This window comes from Capra hircus, chromosome 6 (assembly GCF_001704415.2).
Source record: "Capra hircus breed San Clemente chromosome 6, ASM170441v1, whole genome shotgun sequence".
In the NCBI taxonomy this organism is placed as follows: Eukaryota; Metazoa; Chordata; class Mammalia; order Artiodactyla; family Bovidae; genus Capra; species Capra hircus.
Window position 1 is genome coordinate 45,145,770 of NC_030813.1, and position 14,343 is coordinate 45,160,112.

General features: G+C 37.5%; 1 protein-coding gene across 1 annotated transcript in view; it reads right to left on the reverse strand.

The window, feature by feature from the left end:
• The window catches only part of SEPSECS (Sep (O-phosphoserine) tRNA:Sec (selenocysteine) tRNA synthase), a 38,420-nt gene extending 25,547 nt beyond the window's left edge, over positions 1-12,873 (reverse strand). The window contains exons 1-6 of the mRNA XM_013964566.2: positions 12,656-12,873; positions 11,134-11,288; positions 9,273-9,391; positions 8,805-8,963; positions 6,178-6,331; positions 2,028-2,130 (exon numbers count right to left, since the gene is read on the reverse strand). Of these exons, the coding sequence (XP_013820020.2) occupies positions 2,028-2,130; positions 6,178-6,331; positions 8,805-8,963; positions 9,273-9,391; positions 11,134-11,288; positions 12,656-12,769 (804 nt within the window). The 5' untranslated portion in view covers positions 12,770-12,873. The remainder of the gene's footprint in view (positions 1-2,027; positions 2,131-6,177; positions 6,332-8,804; positions 8,964-9,272; positions 9,392-11,133; positions 11,289-12,655) is intronic.

The following is a 14,343-nucleotide window of genomic DNA, read 5'->3' on the forward strand; positions in this document are numbered from 1 at the left end:
GACCAGATGCCATGATCTTAGTTTTCTGAACGTTGAGCTGTAAGTCAACTTTTTCACTCTCCTCTTTCACTTTCATCAAGAGACTCTTTAGTTCTTCTTCACTTTCTGCAAAAGGGTAGTGTCATCTGCCTATATGAGGTTACTGATATTTCTCCTGGCAATCTTGATTCCAGCTTGTGCTTCATCCAGTCCAGCATTTTGCATGATGTACTCTGCATATAAGTTAAATAAGCAGGGTGACAATATACAGCCTTGATGTACTCCTTTCCCAATTTGGAACCAGTCTGTTCTTCCATGTCCAGTTCTAACTGTTGTTTCTTGACCTGCAAACAGATTTCTCAGGAGGCAGGTAAGGTAGTCTGGTATTCCCATCTCTTGAAGAATTTTCCACAGTTTGCTGTGATCCACACAGTCAAAGGCTTTGGCATAGTCAATAAAGCAGAAATAGATGTTTTTCTGGAACTCTCTTGCTTTTTCCATGATCCAGCAGATGTTGGCAATTTGATCTCTGGTTCCTCTGCCTTTCCTAAAACCAGCTTGAACATCAGGAAGTTCACTGTTCACATACTGTTGAAGCCTGGCTTGGAGAATTTTGAGCATTACTTCACTAGCATGTTGAGATGAGTACAATTGTGCAGTAGTTGGACCATTCTTTGACATTGCCTTTCTATGAGACTGGAATGAAAACTGACCCTTTCCAGTCCTGTGGCCACTGCTGAGACTTCCAAATTTGCTGGCATATTGAGTGCAACACTTTCACAGCATCATCTTTTAGGATCTGAAACAGCTCCACTGGAATCCCATCACCTCCACTAATTTTGTTCATAGTGAGGGTTCCTAAGGCCCACTTGACTTTGCATTCCAGGATGTCTGGCTCTAGGTGAGTGATCACACCATCGTGATTATCTGGGTCATGAAGATCTTTTTTGCATAGTTCTTCTGTGTATTTTTGCCACCTCTTCTTCGTATCTTCTGCTCCTATTAGGTCCATACCATTTCTGTCCTTTATTGAGCCCATCTTTGGGTGAAATGTTCCCTTGGTATCTTGAATTTTCTTGAAGAGATCTCTAGTCTTTCCCATTCTTTTGTTTTCCTCTATTTCTTTGCATTGATCACTGGGGAAGGCTTTCTTATCCCTCCTTGCTATTCTTTGGAACTCTGCATTCAAATGAGTATATCTTTGCTTTTTTCCTTTGCCTTTCACTTCTCTTCTTTTCACAGCTATTTGTAAGGCCTTCTCAGAGAGCCATTTTGCTTTCTTGCATTTCTATTTCTTGGGGATGGTCTTGAACACTGTCTCCTATTCAATGTCACGAACCTCTGTCCATAGTTCATCAGGCACTCAGATTTAGTCCCTTAAATCTGCCTCTCGCTTCCACTGCATAATCATAAGGGATTTGATTTAGGTCATACCTGAATGGTCTAGTGGTTTTCCCTACTTTCTTCAATTTAAGTCTGAATTTTGCAATAAGGAGTTCATGATCTGAGCCACAGTCAGCTCCCAGTCTTGTTTTTGCTGACTACATAGAACTTCTCCATCTTTTGACTACAAAGAATATAATCAATCTGATTTTGGTATTGACCATCTGGTGATGTCCGATGTTGTATTAGTTTCTGCTGTACAATGAAGTGTATTGACTACATACAGCCCCCCACCTTGGACCTCCCTCCTACCTCCCACCTTGGGTAGGATGAACTGAGAGACTAGGACGGATAAATACACACTACCAACTACCATGTGTAAAGTATTTAGCTACTGGGAACCTGTTCTATAGCATAGGGAGCTCAGCTCTGTGTTCTGTGGCGAAATACTTTTATATCCGTTCTGAGGATAGCTATAGTCCAATGCCACTAGCAACGAATAATGACTTTCACTAGTGACTACTGGATGCAAATTCCTAATGCTCATAAAAATGAAGATGCTAAACTAACTGTCTTTCTATATTAGGTTGCAAGAAAAACAAAGTAATAATCCCAAATATGTTAAAATATATTTTTTCTTGACGTATCTTTTGAAGCTCTCTTACCTGCTGAATGAGGTGCATGCACTTTGAAGATTGCACTCCATAAGCATTGTTGACTATATGTGGAATGCCATAATTAGCACAAATCACAGCCAGTTCTTCTAACCTATAAACATTCAACAGAAAGATGTATTCATACTCTGCCTTAATAAATTATAAAAAAAGTTTTAAAATTTAAGTTATCTGTATGGCAACCCACTCCAGTATTTTTCCCTGGGAAATCCCATGGACAGAGGTGCCTGGTGAGCTATAATTCATGGGGTCACAAAAGAGTCAGACACGACTTAGCGACTAAATAGCAAAAAAGCATACTAGGGGAAAAAATGACAAACTGAAAATTTTACAGCAGTATTTCAGCATATAATTTGGCACCTTTGAAATACATAGTAGGTAGTTACGGGTAAGCCTGGAAAAGCTTTTAAATTAATGTTACCAATAAAAATAAGAAAACAAGTGTTTAGAAAAATCTATATAGATGGTAGCTTTTAAATCACTTGAAAATTTTCTATATTAAAAAGCAAGAAGCAGATTATTTATAAAGTTCTTACAAGGTTGATATGCTCATTTTTAAATGCTTTCAGTTGCTTATCACTCCAAAGCTAATATCTGCAAAATAATTAGCATATCTTGAAATCCTAAGAAGTCTCATATGAAGCATCTCATAAAGTAAAAAATACATTTGTAACAGACTTTAATGTATTAAAAAATACAGAACATTAAACTACTTGAGTACCAAAATAACGTTTTCCAGCAACTTGGATACTAAAGAATCTTTTAAATAGCTGCCGGTTTAAAATTCACTCTTACTTTTTCATTTGACACTTCTCATATTAAGACAATCTGTGAGTCTAACTTTATGCAAAGTAAGGTAATAAATTTCAACTGGAGTGTAATAAATGATGCTCTTTTGTAAAACTAAATACTACTTGTGACTGAGGTCATCTCTAACAGAAATGTCTTCATGCTATGAAGCTAAAACAAAATCCTATGGCTTGATAAAATTATTAAAATATGCTCTCTACAATATAAAATCTGAAAGCAAAGCATGTTAAAAGAAAAAAAATTCTTCCCCATAAGAATGTATTACAAGTATATAATAGCTTAATTATCTATTTATCCACAGCATATTTTCCTTTTACAGTAGATGTACATTAATATGTTTTTAAACTACAAATAGAAATAACATTATTCAACTGTCAGAAGCTTTCAATTTACTTCCCTAAAGTTTTAAGAATTAAAAACTAATCTTATCACTCATTTTCATAAACCTCACAAATCAAGGCAGAAAACTAATCAGATGTTGTTTTTAACAAAAATAGATCTTCTGGAATACACACAAGTATTTTCTTCATAAAAGACACTTTCACATGTTTGTGTTCTAATGAAAGTTTTTCTTAATAATGGAACAAACTTCTTTGAGAATAAAGCATTTCATAATAACAAAGTACTTAAAAAAAAGGACTTGTGAGTAGTTTTAAATATTCTGAATTGACCAAATTGCTAATATTTACAATGTGTATTAAGAAGGCAAGGAGAAACAAAAAAATATTTTTGACGTGAATCGGATTATATTCTAACTCAGAATCCAATTTAAGTTATCAATTTAAGAATGATACTTTAAAAAAATATTTTCTTTGATTTTGTCCCACAATACTGTCCAATTAATTAATAAAGATAACATATACATTCAAATTAAGACTATAAAGGAATTAAACTTAATATAAAGAAATAAAAATGTATTTTTAAATTTAATAAAATCAGAAATCCAAACACATTACTAATAGCGGAGCACCATCATGCTCCTGAAGTTCACTCTAGTCAGGAACATTCATTATATAACACCACTAAACAGTAGCATTCAACATAGAACAAACATGAGAATTCTGCCTGAAAAAAACCCTGATTCTTTCCTAAAGGATAATACACACAAAATGTACTTACCCTATACCAGGTAATAAAGTTATTCAAAATGATACAGATGGCCAACAGGCACATGAAAAGATGCTCAACATTGCTAATTATTATAGAGATGCAAATCAAAACTTCAAAGAGGTATCACCTCACACCACTCAGAATGGCATCATTAAAAAAATCTACAAATAATAAGTGCTGGAGAGGGTGTGGAGAAAAGGAAACCCTCCTACATTGTTTGCGGGAATGTAAACTGATGAAGCCACTATGGCAAAAAGAGAATGGCAATTCCTTAAAAAAAACTAAAAATAGAGTTGCCATAGGATCCAGCATTCTCAATTCTAGACATACATGCAGACAAAACTCTTAATTCAAACAAACACATGCATCCCTATATTCATAACGAGGGCTTCCCCAGGTGGCACCAGTGGTAAAAAAATCTCCCTGCCAACGCAGGAGACACAGGTTCAGTGTCTGAGGTGGGAAGATCCCCTGGAGTGTGAAATGACATCCACTCCAGTATTCTTGCTTGGATAATCCCATGGACAGAGGAGCCTGGCAGACTACACAGTCCATGGGGCCGCAAAGATTCAGACACGATTGAGTGGCTGAGCTATATTCATAATGGCACTATTTACAATAGCCAAAACATGGAAGCAACCTGAATGTTTACCTATAGGTGAATGGATAAAGATGTGGCCTCTATATATAATGGAATACTACTCAGCCATAAAAAAGAACAATATAACACCAATTACAGCAATATAGACTGACCTAGAGATTAGCATACTAAGTGAAGCAAGTCAGAGAAAGACAATTACAATTTGATGTCACTTATACGCAGAATTTAAAATATGATACAAATGAACAAACTTACAAAACAGAAACAACTCACAGACACAGAGAACAAATTTATGATTACCAAAAGGGAAAGGGGGTGGGAGAAGGATAAATCAGGAGTTTGGGATCAGCAGACACAAACTACTATATTTAAAACAGATAAACCACAAGGCCATACTGTATAGCACAGGGAGCTATATTCAATATCCTTTAATAAACCCTAATGGAAAGATATAAAAAAATGTATATTGTTTTTATATGTATATGTATAACTGAATCACTTTTTTGTACACCAGAAACTAGCACAACACTGCAAATCAACCATATGTCAATTTTAAAAAAAAGTCAAAATGAAACAAAAACAAATATATCCTCACAAAAATATCAAGGATAAATAATCTATAATACAAATATCCATATGCTGTTTTTAGAAATGTAATTTATTTCCATCACATTAAAATTTTTTTAGATAGCAAAAACATCAATGAAGAAACAAAGATGTTTATTTAATATTTCAATACAAATTTAAAATTTGATAATAAACAACTCAAGCATATGTAACATCTGAAAACAGAACTCAAGCTCATGAATGAAGCAAGTGTCTTTAAAAGTATCTTAAAATCTGCCTATAAAGAAAGCTAACATGTATTTATTACTGTCAAATCATGTGACTCCATGAAATAAAATCAAAGTATAACTTGATGCTATAAAAATAGTCCAAAGTCAATGTGGTTTTTATAAATTATTAGTACTTCTGTTCAAAATGTTAAAATGAAACAAACAGTTGCTGTCAAAACTAGAAATATATATTACTATACCTAAGCCTACTACATTTTCAGAGCAAAAGCTTGTGGCCGTCCTTTAGTAAAGGAAACAGTTGCCATTTTTAAACATTTGCATTTTCTCTAAATGCAAGGATAATTATATACCTAACTGTATACCTGGGTTAGTCTTCCAATTTAAAAAAGAAAAATCAAAGGACAATAAATAATTCTACAATTTTCTATTTAAAATCTGTTATTATAATACTGATAGTTCCTATATATGAAAACTAACTGTAAGATCAAATAAGTGGAGATGGCAATAAAAATAAATATGTAAATCCAAAATTTAGCTTAGAAACTTCTATTAAATAATGACAAAAAGGATGCTAGAAAGCCAGAAACAACGAAGAGCAAGAAAACAGAGATGCTCTGTGTCTATTCAGGTGTCTCCACTGGTACTAGTTGCTTTTCCTTCTTCTATATCATATTTTTATTTTCTGAAGCCATTATGTTGTTTCTTCAACAGTCCATTTAAGTAGTATTAACTGCTAAACGTTACTTAGACATCTCTCAGAATTAGTATAAGTGCATTTTCAAGACTGATGAACAGTGAAAGACAATGTTCACAAATCATTTACCTATCAGGCACTCTTGGAGCAAAACAGGACGTGGTAGAATGAACACATAGAACGTGATCAGGCCCAAGTTCTTGGACTTTAGCCTCCACTGCTTTCAGGTCTGTGCGCAGCTCATCACCTTCTAAAATGTTCTCTATCACCACAGGCTCAAAACCTAACCAAGTCAACCAGAAACCAAAATGTTAGAATAAGGGGGGATCCTGGACTCTAGGAAGCAGTTCTACTCTATACAGAACTCTTAAATATTTATTTTGGTCAATGGACCCTTCTCTAATATAAAGATCTGGTTTAATACTGGCATGAGGCAAAGGCAGGTCAAAACAATGTGAAGGACAATTAGGATCACAAATCTATTTAATATTTTGATATGACAAGAAAGACTAATTCTGGGAAGAAACGAAAACAACTGTTGAATAGATGCCTAGGAAAGTAATAACACAGTCATTGATGACAAAAGAGGTCACTGAGCCCTGTTCAATTTCAGTCCACTGAAAAGTAAATCTACTCAATCTCTGGCAACACAAGTTTTATTTTAAAGTTCACTTTATTTCAGAGATGAACAAAAATAATATAATTCAAGTACTGGAACAAATCACAATCATGCACTTAATGTTTTACCTCTGAAGAAAAATAAAACACATTTTAGAAGACCCATCTCATAGCTTATAACAGCCTTCTATAATTTAAATATAAAAATTGTTTTGGACATAAAGTTATTATGTACTCACATCTTTAAGTCTTCCCAAATACCAGATCTAGCACTAGGCTAGATTCATGGATTTAAAAGCTATAAGGGATTTAGAAACCATTTAACTCAACTTACTCATTTCAAAGATAAGGGAGCCAAAGTTTAGGAAGATTAAGTGGCTTTCCCAAGGTCACACAGCAATTTAAAGCAAAGTTAAGTGCAAGTAGTTTTCATTTCTGTTTTAGAATCCACAACAAGTTGTCTGCATTCTATCTACAGAAATATAAAACTTCAGCCACTATAAAATCATCAATTCACATACGCTGGTCCACAGAAGTCTAGATTTCATATCTAAGCAACTATTAAAAATTTACTTAAATAAATAACATCCTAAGGATAGCTAATTTTCTATTATCAAATTCTCTAGATTCAACCCTATTTTTGCTTTCAAACAACTACAATGCAAGTTTGTGTTGTTTTTCTATGAATACAACCATCTTGCTTCCTAAGAATATACTGTAGTCCAAATCATAACACCTGTTGGAAAGAGTTTCCAGTTTTTCAATATATCACTTTCATAAGTTTGGTTATCAGATTTTTGGTTAATAGTTTGCAAATTAACAGACTTGACAGACTTATGCCAGTTAAAAGTCTATTTCTGCTATATGACCTTATTATGAATCCCTTTACCCGAGTTTCTTTAGAATTATTTATGCAGTTTAATTACAGTCCAATACTGTTCATTTCATACAACAGACTGAGGTCATTCAAAAATAACTTTAAATTCTCAAATTCGACTTGACCCAATCGGCAAGCCAAATACTAAAATGCCAATTTAAAGTTTCTTCTCATCTATACTCAGTGATGTCTGTTTTCCTGTAACTTTGATTCATGGTAATTATTTATGGGTATTCCACTCATGTACACACAACAAACATTCCTGAAGCACTTTGTATGCTCCAGGGATTATTGCCGGCATTTCATATGTTATCCCATTTAATCCTGAAAACAATCTTCTGAAGTAGGTAATCATATCCCCATTTTAAAGAATGGGGGCATACAATGCAACACTTCCACTTCTTGAGTGTATACTGTAAAGAATTCACAGAGGGACTCAAACAGGATATGTACACCCATGTTCTTAGCACCATTATTCACCATAGCCAAAAGGTGGAAGCAACCCAAGTGTCCACCAGTAAATGAATTAATGAATAAACAAAATGTGAGATATATATATGTAATATGCATGCACATATGCGCACACACACACACAGTGGGAGTCTTAAAAGAAGGAAATTCTGGTACATGCGATAACATGGATGAACCTTAAAGATATTATGTTAAGTCAAATAAGCCAGTCACGAAAGGACAAACAGTTTATAATTCCACCTATATGAAGGACAAATTCATAGACAGAAAGTAGAATAGTGATTTCTATGAACCTGGGGTGGAGGGCAGGGGAGAGTTATTGTTTCATAGGTAAGAGTTTCGGTTTAAGAGGATGAAAAAGTTCTGTAGAGAGATGATAGTGATGGTTCAAACATGATGAATGTACTTAATGTCAAGAAACTATATATTTAAAATCAGTTAAAATAATAAATTTTGTTATGCTTGTTTTACCACAATTTAAAAAATGGAATAGGAACAGGTTTAGTTGGTAGCTCAGATGGTAAAGAGTCTGCCTGCAGTGCAGGAGATCCAGGTTCAATCCCTGGGTCAGGAAGATCCCCTGGAGAAGGAAACAGCAACCTACCCCAGTATTCTTCCCTGGAAAATCCCATGGATGGAGGAACCTGGCAGGCTACAGTCCATGGGGTCACAGAGACAGACATGACTGAGTGACTTCACTTTAGTTTCTTTTTCACTCATTTGCCTCTATATAAAATGTTTGAATTGTCTGTGATATTTAAGACATATATACTACTTCTCTTTTTTTTACCTGCAGTGATCATGGATTTAAAGCAAGACTTCTGGTCTATTCGTGGCCATATAATATACTTTGCCTTTGGTCTTCTGTGTCGCAATGTTAAGAAACACAGGGTTAGACTCATACCAGTTGCCATTGGAACTACAAAGCAGCTGGTCACTGTAGGGACACCTACAAATAAGAAAAACAGAAATTAGTTATTCCATTGAAAAACTAGCATCCTTCTTAAAGAAATTATATACTTCTATCAAATAAAAAGAGTTATAGACTTAATACTTCTATATTCCTGCTCAGGAAGCTCACTGCTAAATTCATCCTCCAGGCTTATGGCTCTTATTTTCCATCTTATTCTAAAGGTTTTATATATATCTTTTCAAAAGCCATTTATACTCCTTTTGGAAAGAAGCATTAATAAAAGAAATTAGGCAAAGGTTTGTGTGACTGGTCAGCCAAAAGTATTATGATTAACACAGTACATACCAGCCAATTTTATGATGTCCAGGACCAAAGAATTGGTAATTTTGTTCAAAAGGCTAGAACCTGCAGCTTTGGGTTGCACAGCAGAAATATCACCTGATCGTCCAATTCCATGAATGAACCTAAGCAAAAAATGGGCCAACAACTGGACAAAAATGTTCAGTATTAAGTAATCCACTGTATAAGCATACAAATACAAATAACCAAATAAACACTATATTTGACTATTAATAATGTGGAAATATCTAGTTAAATCAAAACAGATTCATCAATTATGCTGTGGTTGCTAGTCTTCAAAGATGGCCACTATCGATTCCTTTTCTCTCTATGCCCACATGCCACTGCCACACCAAGAGATGGAGTCTAATTCCCCAGATTGAATCTGGGCTGGCCTCAGTGATTTGTTTGGTCTGGAAGAATCAAGCAGACATGATGGTGTGGAACTTCTGAGCTAGGTCATAACAAGCCTTAAAGCTTCTACCTGGCCTCTTGAAGGGTTTGCTCAAGGGGAGGCTGGGGAGAGGAGGAGAGGGTTTCTCTCTTCAAATCCAGTTGCCATGCTGGTGGAAACCCAAGTCAAGCCACTTGGAGAGGCCACCTCAATTCCCAGCCATCTAAGTGACTGAACTTGGATAAACTGCCCAGTTGAACCTTCAGATGACTAAACTCTCAGCTGGACTGTATACGTGAGAGACCTGAAGCAATAATTACCCACTGAATCCAGGTAACCTATAGAACTGTGAGAGACAACAATAAGTGACTGCTTTAAGCCACTATGTTTTGAGGTGGTTTGTTATACAGCAATGGAAAACCAGAATATATGCAATATTAAATTATCTTCTTTCCATTTTCCTAATCAGAGCAGTGAGTTAAGTTCCAACACAGATGAACTGATGTTTCAAATACTGCCTTAAGTTTAGAAGAATTATATGCTCCTTGAAAATTAGTGCACAAACCATTCATTTTAAATTTGATTTATTTATCATTTATAGTTGCCTAGATTAGAAACTCTGCACATAGGAATTATCACAGAACACTAGTGTCATACTCCATTACCACTGCAACCTCAGGTACAAAGCTTTTTTTTAACATATATTATCAACCATGTTATCAGCTTATTTTTAACCATGAATTTTTCATCTAGCTCATACATTCGTTATCATTAGCTTTGACAACAGTTTGGGCTGAAATAAAATTCTACTATCCCAAGGAAAATTTCATCATGATTTAAAATCATGGAAGACATGAGTTTTAAAGAGTTTATCTATTTTTCAAGGAAAGGCTGAAGAACAGAGAAATAATCATATTTCGAACCACTGACAACTAAATCATTGTCAGAATTGAAGGAATAATGTTTTCTGAAATAATACAAAAGAAAAGAGTGATTTAATAACCTGAAATTAAATATACCTTTCCTACACCTGCTGCAACAAAGCAGGATACTCATATAATGGGATTCAATTTAGATGTGAGTGAATGATGGAAAGTTCTATCCATATAGCACTATTAAAAAAAATTGCAATGTTAGAAAAGAAACATGGAAAATTATAAACAACCCTAACACATTTTAAACTCTTATAACCAAATAGGTTAGGTTAAACACTGTTAACACAACATATAGCCAGTGTTTTTAACAACCCAGACGTGACAGGACAACCACCACATACTAGAACTTTTACCCTACTGTCTTAAAAAACACCTACTCAGATAAATTGTTTCCATCTCCCTGTTGCAGCTAGTTCACATGTCCATTTAAACAAGAAGTAGGTTACAAATGAACATTTTATAATTTAATATTATTAATACTGCCACCATGGTTTTTAACAAAGAAAAAAGAAATGCTTTGCACTTAAAAAAAACATACCTGTAATGTCGCCGAGCAACTAATGCAGATGCCACTCTTCCTTCCCTTTCTCCCACACCACAATTGCCCAGGAAATTGTTGCTGTCCATAATTGCAAGTTCATGTAAAAAGAGTTCAAGCGTACTTTCATCCCAACCATCCTCTGGACACTTGCCCTTAAGAAAGGAGGGAAAAAAAAGCTTATGACTATATTTAAGAAACCATCATTCCCTAGAACCCTACTTCAACGAACTTTAAAACTTTTCCATGCACATTCTGTTCTGCTTCTTGCTTTCTAAAATTCAGACATGAATTCAACACTATGAAGAAACTCCCAGGAGGCAAAACGTTTGTTACAATCCATTACAATTATCTACAGACTGGTGCAAGAAGTGATGATAAATGCATACAATGAGATTTACTCAGGTTTAAACTTTTACGTTTAAAGTAACTGAAGACAAATAAACCTTATCTTCAACTAGGATTTTTCAAACTAGGGTGTTAAAACTGGGGTTGCCAAACTGTACTGAGATTAAAATTCAGGATGCTGGCAAGAACCAGGAGACCTGTGAAGTTCCTCAGCAATATTTGCTGTGAGTTAGCATGTTGTTCAGTCACTAAGGGGTCCGACTCTTTTGAGACCCCAAGGACTGCAGCACCCCAGGCTCCTCTGTCCTCGACAATCTTCCAGACTTTGGTCAAATTCCTGTCCATCCCGTGGGTGCTACCTAACCATATCATCCTCTGCCGCCCCCTTCACCTTTTGCCTTCAATCTTTCCCAGCTTCGCGGTCTTTTCCAATGGGTCGGCTCCTTGCATCAGGTGGCCAAAGCATTGGGGCTTCAGCATCAGTCCTTTCAATGAATATTGTATTGATTTCCTTTAGGATTGACGGATTTTAAGTGCCTTGTTGTTTTGCCGCTAAGTCCTGTCTGCCTCTTTGAGACCCCATGGGCTGTAGCCCACCAGGCTCCTTTGTCCATGGAGCCTGGATTCTCCAGGCAAGAAAATTGGGAATGGGTTACCATTTCCTTCCCCAGGAGGTCTTCCCGACCCAGGAATGGAACCTACGTCTCCGGCATTGGCGGGCGGATTCTTTGCCACCAGGTAAGCCCTTCCAGTTAATAAACCTAAGTTTATATAAACATCACGTGTTTCCTGGGAGTAGTGAAAGTTGGAAGAGGCGAACTTTGCCCTACCCGCAAACAAAAAACTAAATCATGTGGTCCCTCCCCCTCGCTTCTCCAACCCGAAGTTAGGAAAAAAAAAAAAAGAAAGGGAGGGGGGCGAGGCGGGTGGCTCAAAATCCCGAACACCTCGTATCCCCTAATAACGCTCTCTGGGCTTTGCGGCACTGGCGAAGCTGAGAAGGACCTGAGCGGTGCAAGCCGACACAGGGCAATGCCAATCTGCGACAGGCTCTGGGGACAGGTTCAGACAGCAAATACGAGCGGGTGGGGCCTGTCCTGGAACTAACAGGGGCGCTGGGCGGAGCCGGAGCCTGGGGGGCGCGGCGGTTGGGGAGGGACCCCAGAGCCAGTACCTTCTCCAGAAGTAGCCGCATGAGGTGCTCGTGCGAGCGGCGGGCCTCACAGCCCTGCCGCACGTAAGCCGGCGACACCAGCCGCTCGCCCGCCGCGAAGAGCTCGCGGTTCATGTCCGTAGTGGCGACAGCTGTCGGAGACCGGAGCACAACTGACACACAAGTACACCCCGGAACCGGGAGGCGACCCACCTCCTGGACGGTACGGGAAGGCCTTGGGACAAAAACCTCCGTCTCGCTCTCGCACATGCGCGAACTGCTCCTAATAGTGTGCCTGAAAGCGGAGCATTTGCGCCTGCGCCAGCGTGTCTGGTCGTTTGGTAGGCTTCAACCAGCACCGAAAATTAGCCCTGCCCACGGACTTGAAGGAAGGACTTCGCACCTGAGAGGAGCGGCTGAGGAGAGTTAGGGCCAAGTGAGTGGCTTCCCTGAAGAAAAAATTTCCTAGGTTACGCTGTATCTCAGCCCTGTTGAATGGTGAAGTATCTGAGTCTGCTCTTCAGCCTTACTCAGGCAATGTTTCTCAGATTCCGGACCCCTTCATCCCTTCCTTCATAGATCTCAACATTGACAGTTGTCTGGAAAACCCCATTTGAAATAACAATGCTCCCACTCCTTTTCTCCTTTGCACCACAAAATTTTTGGCCATAACACTTATCATCCACCTCCTGATATGAGACGTTTATAACAAACATACACATACAGACACACCCAAAAGAATGTAAACCCTCTAAAGGGCAGGGCCTTGGTATTTGCTGTGAAAAGTGAAAGTGAAGCTGCTCAGTCATGTCCGACTCCTTGTGACCCCATGGACTGTAGCCCACCAGGGTCTTCCGTCCGTGGGATTCTCCAGGTAAGAATACTGGAGTGGGTTACCATTTCCTTCTCCAGGGGATCTTCCCAACCCAGGGATCGAACCCAGGTCTCCCACATTACAGGCAGATGTTTTAACCTCTGAGCCACCAGCTGGTATTTGCTGTGATACTCCCCAAATGCCTGGAAAAGTGCCGACAATATAGTAGGAGCTCAAATTTAAATATATATATATTGAATTAATGAGTTACTTTTGACTTTTCAACAACCTAGCACTAGGTGCTTGAGATGGAGATGAAAAGGCAGGATCCCTCCCATTGATTTCCTTGCAGTCTTCACTCTAGGTGAGCCTATAATAATTCTTGAAATTACTCTTTTCTAGTGGTATGCTGGGGCCCATTTACAATAGTTCATATTCTCTTTCAAGAGGTAATTGTTAAATGTTCAATAATTTTGTGAGTTGGTTTTTAAATACAGTGGCTCTTAATTGTAGGTTTACAATCCAGCCAATTGTCTTAAAAACAAAATATAGTAGACACTCAAACTCGTAATTTCCTAATTATTTTTCTACATTTTACTATTATCTGCGCTCTTGAGATTATTTGCATCTGCTGTACTGTATGGTGGAAACAGGATATAATGGCGCCTTACTTCATGTCTCTTTCCAACAACCTGTTTAGTGGCATCCTACTGGTAAATTAAAACTGGCCAGGGTGGGAGTATTTACACCATGGAAATCCACTGAAATCAGTAATCTTTACAGATCAGACCCTTCCCTCCCAATCCCCAACCCCCACCACACCCCGCTCCCCCGGGACTCATTGTTTAACAGGTAACCTGGTGGCTCAGACAGTAAAGAATCTTTCTGCAATGCA